General features: G+C 41.9%; 1 protein-coding gene across 9 annotated transcripts in view; it reads left to right on the top strand.

Moving 5' to 3' along the window:
• The window catches only part of PRKAG2 (protein kinase AMP-activated non-catalytic subunit gamma 2), a 403378-nt gene that overhangs the window by 364886 nt on the left and 13011 nt on the right, over positions 1–25481 (top strand). For 7 of the 9 annotated variants that reach the window (XM_030550041.1, XM_030550040.1, XM_030550042.1 and 4 more), the window contains 6 exons: positions 1784–1829; positions 9695–9749; positions 11564–11690; positions 18384–18549; positions 18955–18992; positions 20661–20807. In XM_030550041.1, the coding sequence (XP_030405901.1) occupies positions 1784–1829; positions 9695–9749; positions 11564–11690; positions 18384–18549; positions 18955–18992; positions 20661–20807 (579 nt within the window). Of the gene's footprint in view, positions 1–1783; positions 1830–9694; positions 9750–11563; positions 11691–18383; positions 18550–18954; positions 18993–20660; positions 20808–24224; positions 24358–24861; positions 24916–25481 lie in introns of all 9 variants that reach the window. The other 2 variants (XR_003998732.1, XR_003998731.1) reach the window with 2 other exon arrangements.

Raw genomic sequence — 25481 nt, 5'->3', positions numbered from 1 at the left:
AAAGCCTCAGAAATACCTGAAGATGATTCATGAGAGGGGTGAGGGCACCTTGGCCCAGAGTAGAGCCAGGGCAGTAGCTGTTATTGAGCATCAAACTAACATGTCTAGACATGTCTAGGTTTTCTAAAGGTGGTAATCATGACATAGCAATAATTAGTTCACAGACAAAGCTGCTAAAAGTATATTCAGGAAACTGTCAGTGAATTGCAGAAGGCCACTAACAACCTTGGGGAGGTCATATAATGATGTCTGGAGCCAGAGCTGCAGGAGGCTGCCATTTGAGCAACAAGAAATTAGGCAGTGTGACAGAGGCTGGGGAGGGCAAAAATGTGGTCTTCTGTAGGTTTTAATAATGAGAACAAAGCACCAGCTGTGGTTGAAAACTCATAATGTTATCTTCATGCTTTCTGTTTTGTACACAGGGAAATGAAGTCTTACAGAATAAAAATTCAGCCACGTCCCCAGTTATTCCTTTAGGGGTATAACAAGACTATCTTCTCTGCCTTTTGGACCACCACACACAGAGTCTGGATGCTTTCTAAGATTATTAGCAGCAGTGTTATTCATTATGTCCCCTCCACCAGTTCGTCACTACAGCCTTGTGCCGCAATATATAAAGGCACATAAACTTGCCCCTTAGCCCACTTTCTGTGGAGGGAGAGGGAAAGATCCAGTATCCCCAGACTCCTGTTAGCAAGGAAGTGCAAAGGGGAAGCTATCTGTTAACTTTCCCCAGCTCATGGGTTCATTGTTCTCATTAGCTTGTCAGCCTCCTGCACCCATCTCCCAATTAAGTCGACTCCAGGGGCAATAGTTCATTAGCTCAGTAGAGTGCTGGGTCAGTACTGCCACAAAGAGGAAAAAGCATTTACATCAGTTTTAAGAGGGGTAGCCGTGTTAGTCTGTATCAGCAAAAACGAGGAATCCTTGTGACACCTTAGACTAACAAATTGATTTGGGCATAAGCTTTCGTGGGCTGAAACCCACTTCATCAGATGCAGGGAGTGAAAAATACAGTAGGCAGGTGTGTGCTTATATATAAACAGCACATGAAAAGATGGGAGTTGCCTTACCAACTGGGGGGTCAGTGCTAATGAGGCCAATTCAATCAAAGTTGGGAATCGGCCACTTCCATCTTGATTGAATTGGCCTCATTAGCACTGACCCCTCCACTTGGTAAGACAACTCCCATCTTTTCATGTGCTATAAAATTATGTTATATATACACACACACACACACACCTGCCTACTATATTTTTCACTCCCTGCATCTGATGAAGTGGGTTTCAGCCCACGAAAGCTTATGCCCAAATAAATTTGTTAGTCTCTAAGGTGCCACAAGGATTCCTCATTGTTTTTACCTCAGTTTTTGTAATTCACAGTTTTATCCATCATTACTGGGTCTTGTCAATGACTTAATACAGATAAACACTGTTCATCAATCTTCCTTTAAAAGTGGCCTGCAAGGAGTTTTTTAAAACTGGGGGGCTTGTGCACTTTTTTCTAAGATACAATATGCTATAATTACTTGGTATATGCCTTTAAACCTAGCACTGGGAAGTGTTGCTCTTGCTTCCTCTATGTTTAGTGCCAGTAAGTTCTGCTCTTCACTGGGCCCATATATTTCAAGAATTATGACCAACTTTGACTTTATGCAATAGGAATCTGCAGTAAAACGTAAGGAAATAATTCGGATCTGAAAGTTATTGTTAAAACCTAACATTCTTTTGGTTGGGATTGGACAATGTTTTAAGCATTATAGACTTTCATGTTTTCATTGTAGGTTCAGATCTATGAATTGGAGGAGCACAAGATTGAAACGTGGAGGGGTGAGAACATTTCTATTAAGATTCATTGATGTCTGTTAAGGAAACTTAAAATTATCTCTGAAAATTTTGGTTATTCATATACTTAATCTCTCTCTTAGTAAGATACTTGAACAAAAACAAGAAATATTTAGAGTTAGTCTTTTTGCTCACACTGCTTATTTTTGCACTTGAAATAATAATCCTGTCGGTGGTAGTGGTGGTGGTAATAATAAACTCTAGTAAAACAAAGGTCCTGTTTTCAGACTGACTTTCACAGAAGTCATTTTTGTTTTAAAACCGAAGTGTCTTTTATAGGATGAGTAAATCTTAAACTAACTTGTTTGGATCTTGGTGGGTTTATGTACTGTGCCTTCTCCCAATAACACCTTCACAATCAATATTACAGTATCCTGCTTTGAAAACTCTTAGTGTTCACTTGACGGTCACATCATGAGCTACAACTAATCACTGTGTGAGAGCTTAAGAAGGACTTTGTTTAACTTCATGTCACTTAATGAACTGTTCCTAAATATAAACGCTCTCCAATTGCCTACAGTTTTTAAAATCTCTCCTACTGTTTTGAACACAGTTAGTGGAATGTAGCTGTTGGTTGGTTGCTTTTTCCAGTTTTATGTTAACAAATTGTGGTAGCAGTTTCAAATATATTTTATAGCCATGAACTAGTTACCTTTTAAAAATGACAACTTACAATTCTCTCTTTTTCTAAGCTAACATTTAATGATGTTGTAGAGAGATGATTGTCATACAACATTTTATCATCAGTTCATGCTGAGTTAAAAGAGTTAAGCAAAAAATTGAAAATCAAATAAGTTGATTAACTTTAGAAGACTAAGTTACCAATTTTAAAAATCACCAGCTAAAAATTCTTAGTGTTTGTTTCATATAAATCTAAATATAAAATCCACTCTTGGTGCATGTGCACTCAAGATTAGCATGTTGGGGCCAGCTGAGCCTGAGTTCCTCCTTACAACTCACCTAAGGCTGTGAGGAAGAGTGACACTGCTCGTAGTTTCTCTTGCAAGCTTTAAAAAAAATTATGTAAATAGTTATCTTCTTAGTATAGGTCTTGGTATTTAGGATAGATAGGTTTTAATAGGCTTCTGTTCTGGGTAGTAGGGCTTTTCATTGCCTGGTACCAAGCTACAGCCCTTATGGTTGAGCAAAAATATCTGTGGTGCAAATATTGTCCATTTTGTGAGGTGGCTATGTCCTTCGATGGACATACAAGATCCCTGTTATGCCTGAGTGAGGGGCATATTACTGACACATGCACTGTTTGTCAATCATTTTCTAAACACACTGAAAAGGCAATAGAGACTCACCTAAAACTTTATCTGCTGGAGAAATCAATGAGACCTGCCTCTGATCCAGGTAAACGAAATTTACCCAGATCTGAGCAGTCTTCCACCAGAAGTATCCGATAAGTGTGGACATTATGGCCAGCTCTGGAACTCCTCTTCTGAAGCATTCTTCTTCTGCTATTATTACCGAGTCCTCTTCAATGACTGATTTGGTAGGATACAGCACCACTATTCTAAAGAGCATATATACAGGTGTTAGGAACCTGGCAACAAGAAAAGGCATAAATCACCTCAGCCTTCCTGGTACAAAGCTGGAGTTGGGATCCTCTGTCACCCAAATAGACTCCATACACCTGTACCAGATAAGGATCACCCTCAAAGCAGTCTCCAGTATGCACTGAATGGCACTGCCTTTGGGACGCCCAGTACTGACATTAAGGCTTTTACTGCTCCTGTTCCAGTGACTTCCGAACTTTCAAAATTGTTGCTCACGGTACAACAGTCTTGAGACAGACATTCACTGTATTTTGGGGTGGGTGGGGAGAAGGGGGAATCTACTTTTGTCTGCCCTCCCTGAGTCACAGTTGTTACCTTTGGTTGTGGACATTCCCTTATCTGTACGCACCACTGCCATTTCCTCAGTACTGAGTAGGTCTTCTTCTGTATCATCTAAAGATTTTCCTAGATCAGGACCTGGGATCCCTGCCAAATCAGCTCCACTATTGGAAGAAAAGTGTTCTTTCTTATCCACTTCAGACCGCACTGGGGAGGGTTCATTCACATACTCCAAAATCTCTCTTATCTGACCCTTCTATATCTAATAAGGAGTCCAAGGCTCAACATTTACCCTAGTAGATATAGGGGATATAAGGAGGGAACCTGGTACCTTTCCTGTGGCCCTCAACTCATTTTGCTTATAGCTGTCATTCATGGCCATTGTGGGCACTATGGGGCTTCCATCACACCAGAAAACCTTCCTCTGCCCTCTCCAGGGCTTATCTCCCTCCTGAAGGTCCAACAGCATTAGCAATCCTAGATGTCACTTGCTGATCCTCAACTATTACAAGTTTCTGATGGAAAAAATCATCAGTCAGCTGAACTTGCCCCGCTGCCATTTCATTGTCATCCCCTGACAAAGCTATGGTCCCATCTGCTCCATCACTCCAACAACTACAAGGCTTTTCAAGTATCAGGGGGGTAGCCATGTTAGTCTGGATCTGTAAAAGCAGCAAAGAGTCCTGTGGCACCTTATAGACTAACAGACGTATTGGAGCATGAGCTTTCGTGGGTGATGATGCCATAGCACAACTGGTTGCTCGGCTCTGTGACTTCACGCACAACTATTTCAAATTTGATGACAATATATACCTCCAGACCAGTGGCACCGCTGTGTGCACCCGTATGGCCCCACAATATGCCAATATTTTTATGGCTGACCTGCAACAACGCTTCCTCAGCTCTCGTCCAGTCACACCCCTTCTCTGCCTACGCTACATTGATGACATCTTCATCATCTGGACACATGAGAAGGAGACTCTGGAAAAATTCCCCCACGATTTCAGCAGCTTCCACCCCACCATTAACCTCAGCCTGGACCAATCTACACGGGAGGTCTACTTCCTAGACACCACGATGCAAATAAGTGACGGTTATGTTAACACCACCCTGTACCAAAAAACCCACCAACCGCTATGCGTACCTTCATGCCTCCAGCTTCCATCCCGGACACATCACACAATCCATTGTCTACAGCCAAGCACTGAGGTACAACTGCACTTGCTCCAACCCCTCAGACAGAGACCAACACCTACAAAATCTTCACCAAGCATTCTCAAAACTACGATACTTGCATGAAGTAATAAGGAAACAGATCACCAGAGCCAGACGTGTACCCAGAAGCCTCCTGCTGCAAGACAAGCCCAAGAAAGAAACTAACAGAACTCCACTGGCCATCACATACAGTCCCCAGCTAAAACCTCTCCAACGCATCATCAGGGATCTACAACCCATCCTGGACAATGATCCCTCACTTTCACAGGCCTTGGGTGGCAGGCCAGTCCTTGCCCACAGACAACCCGCCAACCTGAAACATAGTCTCGCCAGTAACTACACACTGCACCATAGTAACTCTAACTTAGGAACAAACCTCGATGCCAACTCTGCCCACATATCTACACCAGCGACACCATCACAGGAGCTAACCAGATCAGCCACACCATCACCAGCTCATTCACCTGCACGTCCACCAGTGTAATATGCTAGCAGTGCCCCTCTATGTACATAGGCCAAACTGGACAGTCCCTACGTAAAAGGATAAATGGACACAAATCAGATATTAGGAATGGCAATATACAAAAACCTGTAGGAGAACACTTCAATCTCCCTGCACACACAATAGCAGATTTAAAGGCAGCCATCCTGCAGCAAAAAAACTTCAGGACCAGACTTCAAAGAGAAACTGCTGAGCTTCAGTTCATCTGCAAATTTGACACCATTAGCTCAGGATTAAACAAAGACTGTGAATGGCTAGCCAACTACAAAACCAGTTTCTACTCGCTTGGTTTTCACACCTCAGCTGCTAGAAGAGGGCCTCATCCTCCCTGATTGAACTAACCTCATTATCTCTAGCCTGATTCTTGCTTGCATATTCATACCTGCCTCTGGAAATTTCCACTACATGCATCCAACGAAGTGGGTATTCACCCATGAAAGCTCATGTTCCAATACGTCTGTCAGTCTATAAGGTGCCACAGGACTCTTTAAGGCTTTTCAAGACCTCCTCTGTCAGATGGCAGAGCCGTTGGGCATTACAGCTGAGTTAGTGCAAGAGACGTTCCCTAAACAGTTACACATCTGTGCACCTGAATGCCAGACAGACTGTCTATGCCACTCAGCGAAGGACTCTTTATAACTTGCACAGTGCTTAAGGCAGACTCCTGCATCTGTTCCACTGAAATCTAAAAAAGGTAGAGAGAAGGTACCAGGACTATCCTCAGACACTGTGGCAAGATTGATGGTAACATCTATAACAATGAGGTGCGGGCATTTTGAATACCATCCTCGCAGATTCTCAAAGAAATACAGACTGCGATAGGAAGCCTTCTTAAGGGTTGTGATCTGTTCAGCAGAAAGCGGATGATGCGTTGTGCTCATCAGAGGACTCCCAGGCTACACTTGGGTTCTTGGGTTTCTACACCTCACAATCCTGAAGAAAAGAAGCTTAGCAGCCCTATTCAAGGCAGGTTCCTTCTGCCCCCCTTTTAGCCTCTATACTAAAGACTGTAAGAACCACTGAGAAAGAAACAAAGGATACACAGATTACCTGCATTCTTCCTTAGGGGCAGCAGTGTTTTGTTTGATGGTTGGCTGAGAGTTTCCCAAAACTACATCCCGTTTCCCTATCTCATTTGGACACAGCTTATTTTCTTTTTTGGGAAGCTTGGACCAATATTGCCTCATACTCTTGGATCCTGGAAATTGTAGAGGTTGGATATTAGGTTGCATTTTAGATGTTTCCAGGCCTCCATCCACATTCCCCATCCCTTTTCAGTGATCCCTCTAAGAAGAGAATTACATCAGGAGATGTCCTACTTTGGGAGCAATAGAAGTGCCTCTTCAATAAAGGGGGGAAGTTTCTTTTTTTTTTTTTTCTTTATTCTTGTTCCTTTTTCCTTGAACTGAAAAATAGGATGCTGCTCAGTTCAAGGAAACTCAGATTCATTCACAGAGGCAAGTTCAAAATGGCAACCCTGTCTCAGTAATCCCATTCCTAGAGTCAGTACCTTCAAGATGCATATTGCCATGCTTTGATCCACTTAGCCCACACAAGCTCCTGAGAGTCCTACTGGGGAGCTCACGTTTCCAGTTCGGAGTCTTTCTGTTTGGGTTATCAACAGCCCCAAATGTTTTCACAGAAAGTTTGGATAAAATGGCCGCATACATAAGGAGACATAAAAGTTTGTTCCTGACTGAATGACTGGCTTGTTTAGGGGAGCTCATGTCAACAGGTAAGATGCCATTCATCACATCCTACAACTCTTTGGCACCTTGTAACTCAAGATCAATAAGGAAAAGTCATCTTTGGTGCTGACCTAGAAAATACAACTTACTGTGACACTGCTAAACTCCATGACAGATAGGGCATACTTACCTCAGGCCAGATTGTCTAAGGTTGATAGTTCGTGTGGCTTCATGCACATTGGTCATACCACGTACGAGACTTTACTTCAGCCACTTTTTCATACAATGAAAGTAAATAAATGTGTATCCTGAGCAAGCATCTTATCAATGTGTCAGTTCATATTCCTTGAGCCCTATTATTTCCAGTTGATGCAATAATCCCAATCATGTATGCAGAAGTGTTTCATTTTCTCCACTTCTGTCTTCAAAACAGTAGTGACAAACTCCTTCATCCTTAGCTGGGGAGCACATCTAGACAACATGAAGCTCCAGGTTTGTGATCCTCAAAGGAGTCTTTTCTTCTCAGAAATATATTAGAACTTGCAGCAATGTGTTTAGCTTGTGTAGTGTTTTCCTCTGATCCAAGGCAGAATGGTGTAGAGGGTGAGAGACAAAACCACACCCAGCATTGTATGTGAGCAGGCAAGGAGGAGCACAATCATCTTTCTTGTCAGGAATTAGTCTGCTTGTGGACTTGGTGCATCCATCATCAGATCACTCTGATAGCTGTTCACCTTCCAGGACTACAGAACACACTAGCCAGATCACATGAGCAGGCAGTTTTCAGAAAACCATGAGTAAGACTCTTTATAATTCAGTCTTTCACAGGTGGGGTTACTCACACATGAATTTGTTTACCACAAGCACAAACAGGAGATGTGCCACCTGTTGCTTTGAGGGGCCTGAACCTGGGACCACACTCAGACACAATCCTCATTTTGTGGATCCCAGGTCTGATGTATGTGTATACTCTGATACTGAGGGTTTTAAAGAAACTAAAACAAGAGTAGGAGTACTTGTGGCACCTTAGAGACTAACATTCATTTGAGCATAAGCTTTCGTGGGCTACAGCCCACTTCTTCGGATGCATGGAATGGAACATATATTGAGGAGAAAGATATGTATACATACACATACAGAGAGCATGAAAAGGTGGGAGTTGCCCTACCAGCTCTAAGAGGCCAATTAAGTAAGGGGAAAAAAATGTTTGAAGTGATAATCAAGAGAGCCCAGTACAGACAGTTTGATAAGAAGTGTGAGAGTACTTACAAGGGGGGAGAGATTCAATGTCTGCAGTGACTGAGCCATTGAATCTATCTCCCCTTGTAAGTATTCTCACACTTCTTATCAAACTGTCTGTACTGGGCTATCTTGATTATCACTTCAAACGTTGTTGTTTTTTTTCCCTTTCTTAATTGGCCTCGTAGAGTTGGTAGGGAAACTTCCACCTTTTAATGCTCTCTGTATGTGTGTATATCTGTCTCCTCAATATATGTTCCATTCCACGCATCCGAAAAAGTGGGCTGTAGCCCACGAAAGCTTATACTCAAATTTGTTAGTCTCTTAAGGTGCCACAAGTACTCCTGTTCTTTTTGCGGATACAGACTAATACGGCTGCTACTCTAAAACAAGAGTCTGCAGTAATGATCCTGATAGCATCAACTTGGCCCAGGCAATTCTGATACCTCATAAGATTTTCAATTCTGCCTCCTTTTAACATTGCCAATTTAGTCCAGATGTAGTCTGTCCGTCCGTCCGTTTTTCCCCCCTCTATTCCCCCCCCCCCCCCCAACAACAACTAGCATCTAGACCCAGCCTCTCTGTCTCAGAGCCTGGATGCTGGCTGGCTGATTATCATGGAAAGAGGCTTGTTCTCGAGGCCACAATTTCTCCCCAAAGTGGCTTCAAACTTGCTCTTATCCTATCAATGTTCTTCCCTGAACTACATTCCAACAAAGGTAAGCAAGATTCAACTCTTTAGGTGTATGGAGGGCTCTCTCATTTTATCTGTATAGAACGGTCATCTAGGGTCTTACCTACATTTTTTCGTTGTCTCTGCCAAGAGAAAGATGAGCCAGGTCAATTCATCTTAAAGGCAATCTAAATTGATCTCAGATGGTATTACGATTTTGTTACCAGTTAGCTAGTTTAGATTTTCTGGGTGACATCAGGTCTACTGGCCAAAAGATGTGCACCAAGAATCAAAAATATAGCTATATAGACAGCACATCTAAGAACCACAGTTACTGTAAGCCTTTATCCAATGGATGTATCTTCTCCTCATGATGTTTTGTATTGCTATGATGACACCTAGTGGTGATACTCTTCTTTTTCATTACTTTAATTCTTGTTTAAATAATTCCTATAGATCCCTTTGCTGATTGTCCCTCTAACTTCAGTGTAGAGGGCTCACTGTCAAAAGTACCCCTGCACATTTATTTAACTTTAAAAAAGAATTCTAAATGTTTGTCTGATTGTCAGCCTTTGTAACTTCTTATCCGTTTAATTTTATAGCAGGGAGTTGTTATACACATTATAGTAATTGTCCACTTCCTTGTAGCTAAAACATTGACTTTTTTAAATATTTGGCTTTTTTTAATACAGAGCTTTATTTACAAGAAACTTTTAAGCCTTTAGTGAACATCTCCCCGGATGCAAGGTAAGTTTCTGTTGCTTGCTTTTAAATTGTGCTGATCATGGAATTTAGTACTAGGGATTTCTTTATCTACATTAAAGAGAAACAGGATTTTAATTTGTGAACTAGAGTAAGATAACGAAGAATGGAAAGACTCTTTGCATGTTTTTATTCAAGTGACTCAAAGGAAGAACGCTCAAAAATCAGCATTGAGTCCAGTAGGATATCTTGTAGCATTGCAGCAACTTGCGAGCTTGCCACAAACCCCATGTTTAATTCCCTTCAGTGCACTTGTCAGGAAGGGGATGGGGCCAATGACATGACTGCTTTTTAATTTGTATACCTATCAGAGCAGAGAAAACAAATACTATAGGGAAGATGATTCTTACGTACATCACTTCACTTCACAAATCCTAATTATCAAGGAAAATCATTTGTCTGTCTGTGTTACTCTGATAAATACATGCAACTGATGCAAGAAGTGTTAATCAATATACAAACTTTTTGGAGCTATATCCTAAGCATTTGTTCCAACAGTCTGGGAAAACGTCAGTACTTCAAGGGTTAACCTTACATTAAAAATGAGTAATGTCTTGTCTCAAATGATTACAGTTGATAATCAGTTATTTTTCTTGCAGTCAAACTAACATTTTCTATTTCCTACTGTGCTTCCAGTTTTCAAGAAGAGTAAGGCTATGTCTACACTATCGCAGTAAGTCGACCTAAGTTGCGCTACTCCAGCTATGTGAATAACGTAGCTGGAGTCAATGTAGCTTAGGTCGACTTACTGCGGGGTCTACACTGCGCTAGATTGATGGGAGACACTCTCCGGTAGACTTCCGGCTGTAGTATAGACATAGCCTAAGACTAGATTATTCAGTTATAACAGGGTTCAAAAAAGAACTAGATAAGTTCATGGAGGATAGGTCCATCAACGGTTATTAGCCAGGATGGGCAGGGATGGTGTCACTTGATTACCTGTTCTGTTCATTCCCTCTGGGGCACTTGGCATTGGCCACTGTCAGAAGACAGGATACTGGGCTGAATGGACCTTTGGTCTGACCCAGTATGTCCGTTCTTATGTTCAGGGGATTGTTAATATCATACTTCCTCTCCTCTCTTGGTCACTATTTCAAAATCAATCAGTGTTACTGCCCTCTAACATTTGTCCCACCCCCCAATCATCTCTGAGGCATATGTTTAATCAGATAGTGATCTTGGCTCCATTTCTTGTGGACAAGTGTATACATCCTGAAAGGCAATTGCCATTAAATAATAATTTATAATACAAAATTGGCATTGCTGGATGTCTCAACGAACCGTTTGAAAGAGTGTACAGTGAAAGTGAACACTCTTCTCCCTGATGTGATCCTTTCAGCTGAGGATTGAGGTACATCCAATGCAAAAGAGTTGGAATACTGTACACTGTCACTCTGTGTGTTTCTCTTTGAATAGAGGGCATTTGCTTTGAGTGCTATTAATTGGCTTTATTTTTGAAGTGACTATTGTCCTAATGAAAAACTTAAATTGTGGAGAAATGTTGTGTCTACTAACTTCTCTGTTGTAATGGTTCACTGCCCCTCAATATTGACTGATACCAAAGGTTTACTAAAATGTTAATGTATATCTGTGTGCATGTGGTTTGTCTTCAACAATAGTGAAAGTAAACTTGCTGATATTTTTTTGCTATGCATAAGTTCTGCAATTTCTCTAGGATTTTATGGGAAAATTAGGGCAAATAATTACTGGTTTTGTGTATTCTTTGTGATCTTATGTCAGAGTACCTTTTAGAATTTTACAGTCAGAATTCACTAACAGATTTAATTATTTTTCCTCAGCCTTTTTGATGCCGTATATTCATTGATCAAAAACAAAATCCACAGATTGCCAGTTATTGATCCTGTCAGTGGGAATGCACTTTATATACTTACCCATAAAAGAATCCTCAAGTTCCTCCAGCTTTTTGTAAGTAGTTTAAAATGTACGTTGACTGACTGATTTTAAATAAAAAGCAGCAAAGAGTCCTGTGGCACCTTATAGACTAACTGTTAGCCTATAAGGTGCCACAGGACACTCTGCTGCTTTTACAGATCCAGATTAACACGGCTACGCCTCTGATACTTAATTTTAAATAGAAGCCTATTACTGTTAATAATGTAAACCCTTCATTGGAATCTTTTCTTGAGAAAACACTTTAATTTGAACATTTTTGCTTGTAAGTGGCGTTGCATGTTTTCTTGACAGAAAAGATATGATGGAAGGAAAGATCAAAAATGTTGTTGTTGGCTTCTTCCCCTGTCCCTCCCCTCCCCCCCATGCATTTAGAAAAAGTTGGTAGCTGACACAGACTGTCCTACATTCTATTGTTTTGCTGTCTTCTCTCCAGTAACAGTACTGCAAAAAAATGTCCGGTTCAGCTCAAATTCCAGAGACTGGAATTTCCTTAGGTTAGCCTTGCAGCTTCTGTCATGGTGGTGAGAATGAAGCAAGAGAAGATTACTGTAGTTCATACTGTGTTCAGAGAAGCCCTTATAGAATTTTAGAAGATTAAATAACACAAGAACTAAGGGCCACCAAATGAAATTAATAGGCAGCAGGTTTAAAACAAATAAAAGGAAGTATTTCTTCACACAACCTGTGGAACTCCTTGCGAGAAGATGTTGTGAAGGCCAAGACTGTAACTGGGCTCCAAAAAGAACTAAACAAATTCATGGAGGATTCATCAATGGCTATTAGCCAGGATAGGTAGGGATGGTGTCCCTAGTCTCTGTTTTCCAAAAGCTGGGAATGGGCGACAGGATGGAACATTTGATGATTACCTGTTCTATTCATTCCCTCTGAAGCCCCTGGCATTGGCCACTGTTGGAAGACAAGATACTGGGCTAGATGGACCTTTGGTCTGACCCAGTATGGCTGTTCTTATGTTCTTAATGTTCTGAGCAGCCAGAGTAGGTGGTGTTTTGAACTAAGTACATAGTCCAGAATGATTACGCTTTGTCTTTCTGTTCCTGCCATTTTTTTGTTGTTTTTGCTTTCAGTGGATTGAAAAAGGGAAAGATGCAGCTTAGGGTCAAATGCATATTATGTGTTGTCATTACATAAGCTTAGATAAATATACAGTTTCAGGATAGAAAAAATCTCTTTCTAATCTTAATTCTGCATCTCTTTGATAAAATAGTTTTAGATCTGAACCTGTTTTTCAGCTTAACTCAAACATACTTATTAGATTGGTATGAAACTCTATGATGATGATTTGAACTTTCTAGATAAAGCATTGAATGCTGACTTCTTCATGTAAAGTTCAATTATATGAGGGCACTTTAGCCATAAGACACCTATATGAGGAAAAAAAGAGTTACTAACCTTTCTGTAACTGTTCTTCAAGATGTGTTGCACATGTCCATTCCAGTGTAGGTGTGTGCACACCCCAAATACAGTTGCCAGAGTTTTTTTTTCCCTAGTGGTATCTGTCGGATTAGCTCTGGTGCCTGCTGGTGCCATGTGCACAGCACCAATATAAAGGGCCCTGCCGACCCTATGCCCCCTCCTTTCTTTATCAGCTGACTCAGACAAGAGGGGAAGGGCGGCAGGTCTTGGAATGGACATATGCAATGCATCTCGAAGAACATGAGTTACAGAAAGGTTAGTAACAGTTCTTTTTTCTTTGAGTGCATGTATGTGTCCATTCCAATATAGGCGACTCCCAAGCAGTTGTATAGGAGGTGGGCTCAGAGTTCATGAACTTGCTGACTGCAGCATTGCTCAGCCAAAGCTAGCATTGTTTCTGGCCTGCTAGATGATGGCATGGGGCAGCAGTTCTCAAACCGGGGGAGCGGGTTTTAATGGGGTCACCAGGACTGGCATTAGACTTGCTGGGGCCCAGGGCCAAAGCCAAAACCCAAGCTCTAGCGCTCGGGGCTGAAGCCTTGGGCAGTAGGGCTGAAATTACAGGCCCCCTTGCCTGGGGGTGAAGCCCTTGGATTTTGGCTTTGTCCCACACCCTGGGGCAATGGGGCTTTGGCCAAATCGCTGCAAGGTGGACCTTGACCATAGAAATATCCAAACCTTGTTGTTTCAAATGTAAAAAGTACGCAGAATAAGCTGCAAAGAGGAATGCAAGGGCAGAATTTCATGCTGGGAAGACCAGATGAAGAATCGCTTCCAATTTGCAACATAAGTCATCTTGGGGGAGAGCTTCCTACTGTCTAGTAGGACCTTATGGACCTGCTCCAGGCATGCCTGCTCCTCCGGATTCAGCTGTGGGGCTTCCAAGCCATCAAATGGAAGGAGCTGAGGTTCAGATGGAGCAGCTGACCATCGTCTTGGGAGATCAGATACGGATACAAAGGAAGCAGGAGTGGATCCTTCTATTGAGAGGCCTGACAAGATGGCAAACAAGTGTTGCCTGAGCCATGCAGGGGCTATGAGAATGGCCAAGTCCCAGTCCTGTTTGGCCTTCATCAGATCTTTGTGCACTAGCAGGCTAGGAGGAGAGAGGTATAGGTGGTCTGTCCAAAGTAGCAGGAAAGTGTCTGTGAGAGAATCCAGGCTGTGGCCTTGCAGGGAGCAGAACTGGAAGCATTTCCTTTTGATCTGCATAGTGAACAGGTCTATCTGCAGAGTCCCCCACGGTTGGAAAATGACCCTCAGGACATCCAGCTGGAGGGACCATTCGTAGTGAGAGGAGAAAGCCCTGCTGAGGTGATCCATCAGCTGGTTCTGCGCTTCCATGAGGTGAGAAGCCTCGATGGATTGAATGCACTATGCAGAACCGCCACAGATGAATTGCTTCCTGACACAGAGGGGAACAGCACGCTGCATCTTGTCTGATGTAGAACATGGCTGTCACGTTGTCTGTGACACCCAAATCTACCTTGTTCTCAATGTGAGGCAGGAACACCTAGCAGGCTAGGTGGATCACCTAAGCTCTCTGATGTTGATATGGAGAGAGAGTTCTTTTGGGGACCAGAGGCCTTGAAACCTGAGATCCCTCAGGTGGGTTCTCCTGCCCAGCAACAACCATGTCTGAGACCAACAACATCGAAAGTTGGGACTGCGAAAAGGGTACACTTGCACAGACCACGTGATGGTCCAGCTACCACTCCAGGGAGACAAGGACTTGAGAAGGTACAATAAGAATGGAGTCCAGATGGTGATGGACAGGCAAGTACACTGTGGTCAGCAATACTTAAAGAGGTTTGAGATGCAGCCTTGCGTGTTGCACGATGCTATGTGGCCCAGCTCTGCACTTGTTATAACCAGGTGGGCCTTGAGGGACCTTTTTATCAGGGTTGTGATCTCCCCAAACCAATCTCCCAGGAGCAAGGCTCTGGCCAGAATGGAGTTGAGAACCTCCCAGATGAACTCTCATCCTCATCCCACTACAGAGGATAATTTTGTGTGTTTTATTAGCAGGCCTAGGGCCTGGAAGGATGATTGGATTAAGTGGATGTTGGATTCCACCTGAGCCCTGGACTGATCTTTGACAAGTCAGTTGTCTAGATACGGGAAGACATGTACTCCCCTTTTCGTCAGGAAGGCAGCTACCACTGCCATGCATTTGGTGAAGACACGTGGTGTAGCAGCTGACAGGTCAAATGGAAGTATCGTGAACTGGTAATGTCCCTGGATTACGATGAATCTGAGGATCCTTCTGTGGCCTCGGAAAATCGATATGTGAAAATATGTATCTTTTTAAATCGAGGGTGGCATATCAATCCCCTGGAGTCATAGAGGGAATGATGGTAGTGGTTGAGACAGTGAAAGTCTGGAATAGGTCTGAGACCATCCTTGACTTCTGGAATCAGGAATAGAGGAGTAGAACCCCTTTCCTTTCAAGTTTTACAGAATCTCTTCTACAGCTCCCACCCAAAGGAGGACTGGACTTCCTGTACCAATAGTTGCTCATGAGATGGGTCCCTGAAGAGGGGAAAGGAGGGAGGGTGGGAAGGTGAGGTAGACACAAGCTGGAGGGTGTATCTCACTTCTACCATGCTCAGCACCCAGCAGTACAAAGTAGTGCAGGCTCAGGCTCTAAAGAAATGGGATGGGACAGTCCAAAACAGGAAGAGGGGTGGGAAATGGATCTGATATCATGGGAACTGGGATGTTCCATTAAAAGGAATGCTTCAGGCTCCCCCAGCATTCCATCAAAAGGAATGCTTCAAGCTCCCCAAGTTCCTGGGGGTGTCTTTCATTGGATCCAAGGTGAAAACTGGCAGAGGTCTATGCCTAAATCCTCTGTTCTTTCTCCTCTGTGTGTCCTGCTGGGCTGGCAGGGCGAAGTACCAGCCAGCCTGTTGGGTCCTGTAATGTTTCCTAGAAGCCACTGGGGTATGCAACCCCAGGGACTTCAAGGTTGCCCTGGTATCCTTAAGGCCATGAAGCTTAGCATCACTTTGCTCCAAGAAGAGTGAGGACCCTTCAAAGGGGTGATCCTGGAAGGTTTGCTGAACCTCCTGAGTAAATCCAGATGGCTGTAACCATGAGCTCCTGTGCACGGTTACAGCTAAGGTCATGGATCTCGCTGCAGAGTCAGCCACGTCCACGGCTGCCTGTAAGGAGGCCCTTGATACTGTTTTTCCTTCTTCGATCAGTGAGGAGAACTCCTGTCTGGCTTCTTGAGGGATCAGGTCTTTAAACTTTTGCATGGCATACCATATATTAAAGCCATAGCAGCCCAGTATGCCTGCTGGTTTGCTATGTGAAGTTGCAGTTCTCCTGTAGTATAGACCTTTCTACCAAATAAGTGTAGCCTTTTGGGATCCTTCATTTTAGGCATTGCTCCCAACTGACCTTAGTGATCTCTTCGTTAGTGGCTGAAACTACCAGGGATCCTGAAGCAGGGTACAAGTGTAAGAACTCATAACGTTTAGTTGTCATGAAATACTTCCACTCTGTACGCTTTGCCATGGGAGGAAGGGACACAGGAGTCTGCCATAGTACCTTGACTGGGTCCATGAAAGCCTCAGTGAGTGGCAGGGTCACCCTCGATGAGCCCACAGCTGTCATGATATTCAGTTTTGAGGCCACCCACTTTAGTAAGTATTGGTGAGCCTTGTGGGCAGCCTGGGGAGGAAGCACACCAGCTGTCACCACAGCCTCATCTGGGGAGGAGGAAGAGGAATCCAGCACTGGCTGGGGGGCATCCACCTCTCCTTGTGTTTTTCCCGGAACTTTTTCCTCTTGAAGTTTGGTACCAAAGTCCAATCTCTCGGCAAGGTACCAGTGGTCCTCTGTTCTCAGAGGCCACCAAGTAGGAGCGCCTTTAGAAAGAGCCCTGGGCCGGAGGGGAACCATGGATTCCAGAAGGCCATTGCATGTACTAGGTGTCACCCCTGCATTTGGGGCAATAATGGAGTAGGAGTGCCTCAGGGAGTAGCGAGGGTGAGATGAGTATGAGCCCATTTCCAACGAGGAGTCCTGGTGAGGCAACAAGGGCAATGCAGACCCTGTTGGTGCCGGAGATGATGGCCAGTGGTGAAGCCTGCAGTGAGGCTGTCAAGGAGCCAGGCGGTGGCCGGAGAAAGATGGTTCCCTGCCACTCAATGGCACTGGCAACACTGATTCCAGCATTGCCAAAGATGGAGGCACTGGCAACAAAAGGAGGTCCCTGGCTGCTGCGAACATTTCAAGAATTGATGGCACCATAAATATACTGGAACCACGTTGCCTGCCTGAGGTCAGTGCCTCTGCAGAGTTCCACTGAATTTATAGGTACTAGAGTTGTTGGTGCTGAGGTGGAAGAGTGTCCCAGCACAGATCTCAATGTATCCCAGTCCCCATGTCTGACTGACTTCTGTGCTGGGGATCAACCTCTTTCTGGCTGCTTCTGCATCGACACCGAGGCACTTGGCACAGAGTCCGAGCAATTCAGTTCTAAGCATGTCTCAGAGCTGCCTCCATGAGAAAGCCCTTCAGTCTTGCTTCCCGGTCCTTTTTTGTGCAAGATTTGAAGTCCTTACAGATCTGGCAGCGGTCCCTCTTTGAGCCTCTTCCAAGCATTTGAGGCAGCTCAAGTGTGGGTTGCTCAAGGGCATTGACTTGCTACAGGAAGCAATGGGCTTGAAGCCCGGTGACCAAGGCATGCCACAGCACCTGGAGATGGACAAACTTCACTAACTGTTCAGGGAAGGGTCCAACACTAATGTAACTGAAAAAAAACTGACTAACTGATTAACTATTTACTCTAGAAAATAGCAAAAACCATTGTGAAGTTTGCTGAAGCAACCAGAGCAGTTCCGTCAACTGTCATGGGCGGTAACAAAGAACTGAGTTGGCATAACATCATCAGGGCCCTTTCTACTGGCGCTATGAGTGCACAACACCAGAGAGCGCCAGAGCTGACCTGCCAGATACCACTAGGGGAAAAAAATTCCAGCAGCTGTTTTCGGGGCATGCACACATCTACACTGGAGTGGAGATGTGCAAGCACTTGAAGCAAACTGCATTGTAAACCCACAGATTCATAGATTTTTAGGCCAGAAGGGACCTTTCTAATTATCTAGTCTGAGCTCCTGTGTAACACAAGGCACCGAACATACCCAAAATCATTCCTAGAGTATATCTTTTAGAAAAACACATAATCTTGATTTTAAAATTGTCAGTGACGGAAAATCCACCATGATTTGTGCATGAATGTATTTTTAACTCTCCTAGGTGTCAGAAATGCCAAAGCCTGCCTTTATGAAGAAGAACTTGGATGAACTTGGGATAGGAACTTATCACAACATTGCCTTCATACATCCAGACACTCCTATTATTAAAGCCTTGAACATATTTGTAGACAGAAGGATATCTGCATTACCAGTTGTGGATGAGTCAGGTCTGTATTAAGCTGTACAAGAATATAGTAAGGGGGAGTGATAGCATGTTTTGTTTTGAATTTGCTATTTTGTACAATTATCTGTGCTGAAACCATCCCTAGATCTCTCTTTATACCATCCAGCCACTTGCTTATCAAACAAGAATGAGGAGGAGATAGAATATAATTTGAGATGCAAGAAATAAGCAAATGAAAAATCCAAGTTAACAGGCCTAGAAGATGTTGTTATATCGCCACCCTGTTCAGTTAGCCAGATGTTCACTGTAACATGTCAAAAGTTTTTTTCATTCTTGATCTGAATTTTTTTCCTTGTAATTAATGAAACTAGGATGCAAGGAAAATAACTTTTTTTTTTCTTTTTGTTTCTAAAATAGTTTACTAACTTTTGTTTTGTTTTGTTTTTAGGAAAAGTTGTAGATATTTATTCCAAATTTGATGTAATAGTAAGTATCTTTTAAAGTTTGTAAAATGTTTTAAAGTGTGTCTTGAAATTGCAGTCCTTCAGTTGTTTGCTTCAGCTATTACTTATTCCCTAACTATTAATTTGATGAACTTGCTAAAACACCGCTTTCATTCATTTTGCGCAGTATTTTTTCTGGCTTATTAGCATTTCATATACATGTGCATCTGGTGGTCTACGTTACTCATGGCATCACAATAGAGGATGTATAGGTTTCATCCTCTCCCGAGTTCAGACATCCTCTTCTTAATTACTGCTGCATCAGAGCCCAACTCTTTCAGAGAGTTTTAGAGTGAGGATTTCCTCTTACAGGTTGCTGGGAGTTTCATGAGACTGGATTTTTACACCTGGGGGAATTCTTCCACTGCGCACATGCAGAATTCATGTTCCCCTCCTGATTTATTTGCTTCCCCACAGAAAATGATGGAGAAGCAAAGGGAAACTGTGCAGAGAAGTGGGAGCGGGGGATTCTCATGGGCATAGTTTGGGGGCATATTATACCCCCCAAACAGTGGTGAGGTGTGCAGGGACACTGCCATCCCATTTCTGCAAGTGCAAAGCTACCCAGCTGAAGAAAGGTGCCACTTGGCTGGCTGTTGCTGACCCTGCAGCTGGATGCCACTTCCTGAATCCTAGTGCTGGTTGTGCTCCCCTTCTGTGTGCTGGGAGCCATCCTGTTTTCTGAACAATGAGTGCCTGCAATGGGGCAGGGCGGTGGGGTGGAAGGAACAGAATGAGGTGAGATAGGGCAAGGGGAGGAGGATGTGGGAGTGAGGGGCTGGGGGTGGGGCAGGGAACAGTAGGGAGGGGAATAAACAGATGTGCAGTTTGTAATGCCCATGAGTAATAGCCAAACCTCATTATGAAAGGGAAAGATAGTTAAGTTCCTTACCTGTAACTCTTCTCATAAGAGAATCCAGTGGTCTGTGCAAAACTCTGAATATGAAAGGAGTACTGATCCAGACTGTAGATGTTGTTATCCATAATACTTTTAATTAACCTTCGCACTTCAGTAGTGATACTGGTGATGTGTTTTATCTAGTTCACGTAGTTCCAGCTTTGGAAGTTACCTTTTGGTGTCAGATTGCAGTGCCAGAACAGTCTAGAAGTGAGAGTCTGAGCTTAAGCAGGGAAGAAGATGGTGGGTCTGGGGATGAAGCCTAAGATGCCCCCATTGTAGCATACTGAGCAGGTCTAACTCATGAGTAATGCTCATAGCAGTGGATATGCTACTTCATGAGAAGAACAAACTACAAGTAAGGTAGCCAAGTTTCTCTTTATTGCTGATGTCTCTTAACTCTCTAGAACTTCAGTTGACCTTCAAATTTTCTACTCCTTGTACAAAAGTAGATGGAGCAGCATTGAACTGCCTACCCAAAGATCATTCAGCAAAGGGAGTTCTTCATTGGCCTGGTGAACAATTGTGTATTAATTGTTTTGTCAAGTTTGTTTTGGAGTGTTTAACAGAAGTGCTTACTTGGCTGTTTTTATAAGTTGAAGGACTTTGATATACTTTGCTTAATATATGAAGCGGAATAGCCATCAATTTACACCAGAAAATCTAACTTGATATTTGCATTGATAGTTTAATGCCACATACCTCCTTGTCTCTTGTGAAGACTAATAATAATTCCTCTAATTTATTTTTCAGAACCTGGCTGCTGAAAAAACCTATAATAATCTAGATATCACAGTAACGCAAGCCCTCCAGCACCGTTCTCAGTATTTTGAAGGTGTTGTGAAGTGCAGTAAACTGGAAACACTGGAGACCATTGTTGATAGAATAGTGAAGGCTGAGGTGAGCTTACTTTGTTCACTTTAGTATTTTAAAGCATTAAGACAACAAGGGTACCAAATAGTGCATAAGCATCCTTTCATCAAAGTCCAATAAAATAACACAAAGCAATGTTGATGGTTCACTGTAGATGTTGCTTCTTACATTAGCATGTGTAGATGTCAGTGTTGATTTACTAGGTTTATCAACGGGGGCACTGGTAATTTGCAGGTGATTTTGGTGAAATCAGTACAACTTCGTTGAGGACTTGGCAGGTGATGGGGGAATTGCACAGTATTTTTTGTAGTTTGTATCTCCACTTAGCCCCACTGCTATGTTTTCTACTTGATATCAGTGGACAATGCAAGAATCTTTCAAAAATAATGTTGTTGTTCAAAAGAAATGCTGCTTTTGGAACATACTTGGCAACAAATGCACAGTCCTGCAAACTGCACTGTGGATGGCTAACGCTTTGCAGCTGACAAGCTGTGTCTGAGTGCATTTCATTTTTCAGAAGTAACCTCAGGATCAAAACTATTATTAGAGTGGGTGAGGGCCTATGCAAAGATGGCATACTTCTTTGTGTAGCTGTAAGATAATTATATATGTATATATATTAATAATTAAAGCTGAATAATATAGTCAGTTAAAGGAGGGTAATATAATTAATGCCAATCAACATAGGTTTATGGAAGATAAATCCTTTCACACTAACTTGATTTTTTTTTTTTTTTCCCCATGAGATTCCCAGCTTGGCTGATAAAGAGAATAGTGTTGATGTAATATGCTCAGATTTCTGTAAGGCATTTGATTTGGTACCACATGACATTTTGATTAAGAAACTAAATAATACAAAATTAATATGGTATACATTAAATGGACTTAAAAATTGGCTGATTAGTCTCAAAATGTAACTGTGAACAGGGAATCATGACTAGGCGTTTTTAGTGGGGTCTTGTAGGGATTGGTTCTGACCCCATGCTATCTAGCATTTTTATCAATGACCTGGAAGAAAACAAATTAATCTCTAAATTTACTGATGACACAGATTGGAGGAGTGGTAAATTAATGAAGAGAACAGGTCACTGACAGAGTGATCTGATCGCTTGATAAGCTGGACACAAGTAAGCAATATGCATTTTAACATGGCTAAATGTATACATCTGTTGACAAAGAATGTAGGTGAGACTTACAGGATGGGGAACTCTGTAAAATATTTGAGGATCATGGTGGATAATCATCTGAACATGAGCTCCCCGTGCAATGTTGTGACCAGAAGAGCTTATGTGATCCTGGGATGCATAAATGTGAATCTCAAGTAGGAGCAGAGGTCATCTTATCCCTGTATCCTGGCTCTGGTGTGACCACTGCTGGAATACTGTTGCCAGTTCTGGTGTCCATAGTTTGAAAAGGATGTTTGATGATGATGATGATGTTGTTGTTGTTGTTTTTGGGGGGGGGGGGGGAGAAGGAGGGTTCAGAGTAGACCAGGGGAATGATTAAAGGGTTAGAAAACATTTCTTTATAGTGAAGAAATTCAGCCTATTTATCTTAATAATAAAGAGAAGGTTAAGGGGTGACTTGTTCACAGTGTATAAGTATCTACATGGGGAACAAATCTTTGATAATGGGCTCTTCAGTCTAGCAGAGAGGCATAACCTGATACAATGGCTAGAAGCTGAAGCAAATCAAAATCAGACTGGAAATAAGGCACAAGTTTTTTTTTAACATTGAGAGTAATTAACCATTGGGACGCTAATGGGGGTTGTGGTGGATTCTCCATCACTAGCAGTTTTTAAATCAAAATGAGATTTTTTTTCTAAAAGATCTGCTCTAGGAATTTTGAGGAAGTTCTATGACCTGTGTTATATAGGAGGTCAGTATAGATGATCACAGTGGGCTCTTCTGACCTTGGAATCTGTGATGCTGAGTACAGTATGTGGAAGGCACTGCAGGTATTTGGAACTAAAAGTTGTGGAGATGCTGGCTGACCAGATGGCTAGTGATCATACTGTAATTGAGTCTTAACCAAAGTTTCAGTATAATCTGTTGGCAGATTAGGGTACTTCCAGAAATTAAGACTACTGGGAAATTGGTCCCCCATTGCTGACTGGATGGGGAAGAAATATGATAGAATATTATTGGCATCTTTTAAAAGTTTTGTGGAATGTCCTTTCAGATTAATTTACTGTCCAGATCATATGACAAGTATAAGTGAAAGAGTTAACAGTGATTTTTAAATTGTTTATAAACTGCAGAGTAACTACTACTTTGAGATGGATGGAGCAGTATATATCTTCCAGCTATTTTAGTATGTCTCTAGACTCCAGAAGATCATACTATTTTTTTTGTTTGTTTTTAAAAGCTTTATCTTTACATAAAGAGAGGAGGATTACAAACTTGGCTTTCTAAATGAAATCTTTAAATGCTGTAGAAACCATCCTGGCAGATTTTTTGACTCTTGGATGTCTTAAGCATTGAAACCTTTCACACAGGTTTCCAGCACCCCTGGTTATCAGATGTATTTACAACGAGGCAAACTTTAAACAACAAATAAGAGTTCAAGCATGCTAAAAGCATAAAGATATGTGTAAATTCAAATGACAAATACATAATATTAACATTACTGCGTCATGCATCCCTGATCATGTTTAGTTATGATATACATCTGGTTCTTGATTCTGCCATGTGATGTTAACTGACTGACCAGAGAAGCAGACATTATGAAGTCTAAATCCATTTCACCTATAGCTGTATCTGCCAATGTTTGGGTGCTGTTATCCTCTGTCTGTCTTCCTTCTCCAGTATCAATAGACTTCATATAAGGGATTAAGACAGAGGTGTCCACCTATCAAGCCCATTTCAGAAAAATCAAAATTACCCATTTCAGTCATCTTCATGAGTCTTTTAAAACATATTATTTCAGTTTCTGCATCCACGATGTTGAATATTCAGGACCCCAATCTTGCATTTATTTAATTTGAGTTAATTCTCAGGATTGTCAGTCCTATTCCTCAGTATTCCATTAGAACTGTAACAGCAGACAATTCCATATCCTTTGGCTTTTTCTGTGCCCGCTAAAGCTTGCACTTTGTACTACAGTGTGTCTAGAATGACCCATATTATATCTAACTTTCTGTTAATATCTTTAGAGGTCTTAAGTCCATTCCAACAGTTTCAAAAAAGATTCCTTCCCTTGGGAGTGCAAGCTGAGCCTGGTAAGGCCATACTTATCCTCCCTCAGTCTGTAAGAATTACACTGTGTTCCTCAATGGACTCACTTTTTTGCTCACAAGCTTTATGGAATGTCTGGATCCCCCAGATAAGCCAACCATAAGTGCAGAAATACAATGGGAGTGATTTGGACAGCATGTCACACAAGGATGTGGCCCATCTTGGCCTGCCTGCCTGACCCTTCCTCATTAACCTTTGTTTTACCAGGTGACAGCTTCCCTGAGAAGGAAAATCACTTTTACAAGAGGAACCTGCTTCTTGAGACTTGCCACTTGATAGCTGCAGTATAGTTCAATTCACACAACTTCAAACATTCACTTAACATCTAATAGGAAAAACTGTATGTATTTTTGTGCACATTGTATAACAAATGAAATTTTTCTATATAAATGGATACACTATAAATACACAAATATAAAATATTTCTCAATGAGTCAGCTTTATGTAGAGGTCCACAAATATTCTAGAAATCTGGCCCTGTTCCCGAGTGATGTTAAAAGCTGCCCATTGGCTGGGGGGATTAGTTTGTGTCTTGTATGTAAAACACTTATTTTTACTATAAAAATTCCAGGTGTGGTACTAAATTGATCTTTTTGGTTGCTAAACAAGAATGCTTAATCATACTGGTATTAAGTGTTTAATTGATATACTAATAATTTTTCTTAATGGAACTCACAACACAATGTGAGAAAGATGACCAAGTGATTAAATGTGCATAATATACAGAAAATAATATCCATGTCCGAAGTATCACCAGCACAGTTTCATTAGAAGAAAAAAATATAAAAACAGAATTTTCCCCCTTTTCTTTCTGTTTCTTTCCTGTGTTCCCCATTTGCATCAGGTGGGTATGACTGTTCAAATACAAGAGAAGAGGAGCTCTAAGGTATCCTGACTGGTATGTAGCTAACCTCAGTCCTAAATTAACGTACCATTACTTCAATCAAACCAGAGATGCTGCTTTCATTCTGTTATCCCCTTGGTGAGGGTGATGAGGTTTCTTCTTTGCACTTACTAGCATTTGAGAAATTTTATTGCCTTGCGCTAAGGGGGTTCCAAGGTGTTAATAAAAGAAACAGGAAAGTTGTTAACATTTCAACTCTGTTTTTTGCCCTTATCACTTGTATCTGTCATCCCTAATCTCATCTTTGAGAGAGAATAATGCCAGTTCTCATCGAAATACTGTGCTGGAAGCAGTAATCTCACTATTTACATTTTTACTCATTTGGACATCTTTCCCATGGAAAAAAGTGGTGTCTTACAGAAAACTGATTTTTAATGATATTAAAAAAAGAAATGGTTAAATGTTGAACCTTAAGATAAATGATCAAGAGTATTCAACTGTTAGATATCTACATTTTATACTCAAGTAGATGATCAACTCTTTAAGTTTGTCAGTATAACTGTATGTTGCAGTTAAATTTGATTATTCAAACTGAAATTGTTAAACTTTTCACTATTTAT

Source organism: Gopherus evgoodei, chromosome 2, assembly GCF_007399415.2.
Source record: "Gopherus evgoodei ecotype Sinaloan lineage chromosome 2, rGopEvg1_v1.p, whole genome shotgun sequence".
Classification (NCBI taxonomy): domain Eukaryota; kingdom Metazoa; phylum Chordata; order Testudines; family Testudinidae; genus Gopherus; species Gopherus evgoodei.
The sequence above is the reverse complement of the archived record's forward strand: the minus strand, read 5'-3'. Positions and strand labels throughout refer to the sequence as shown.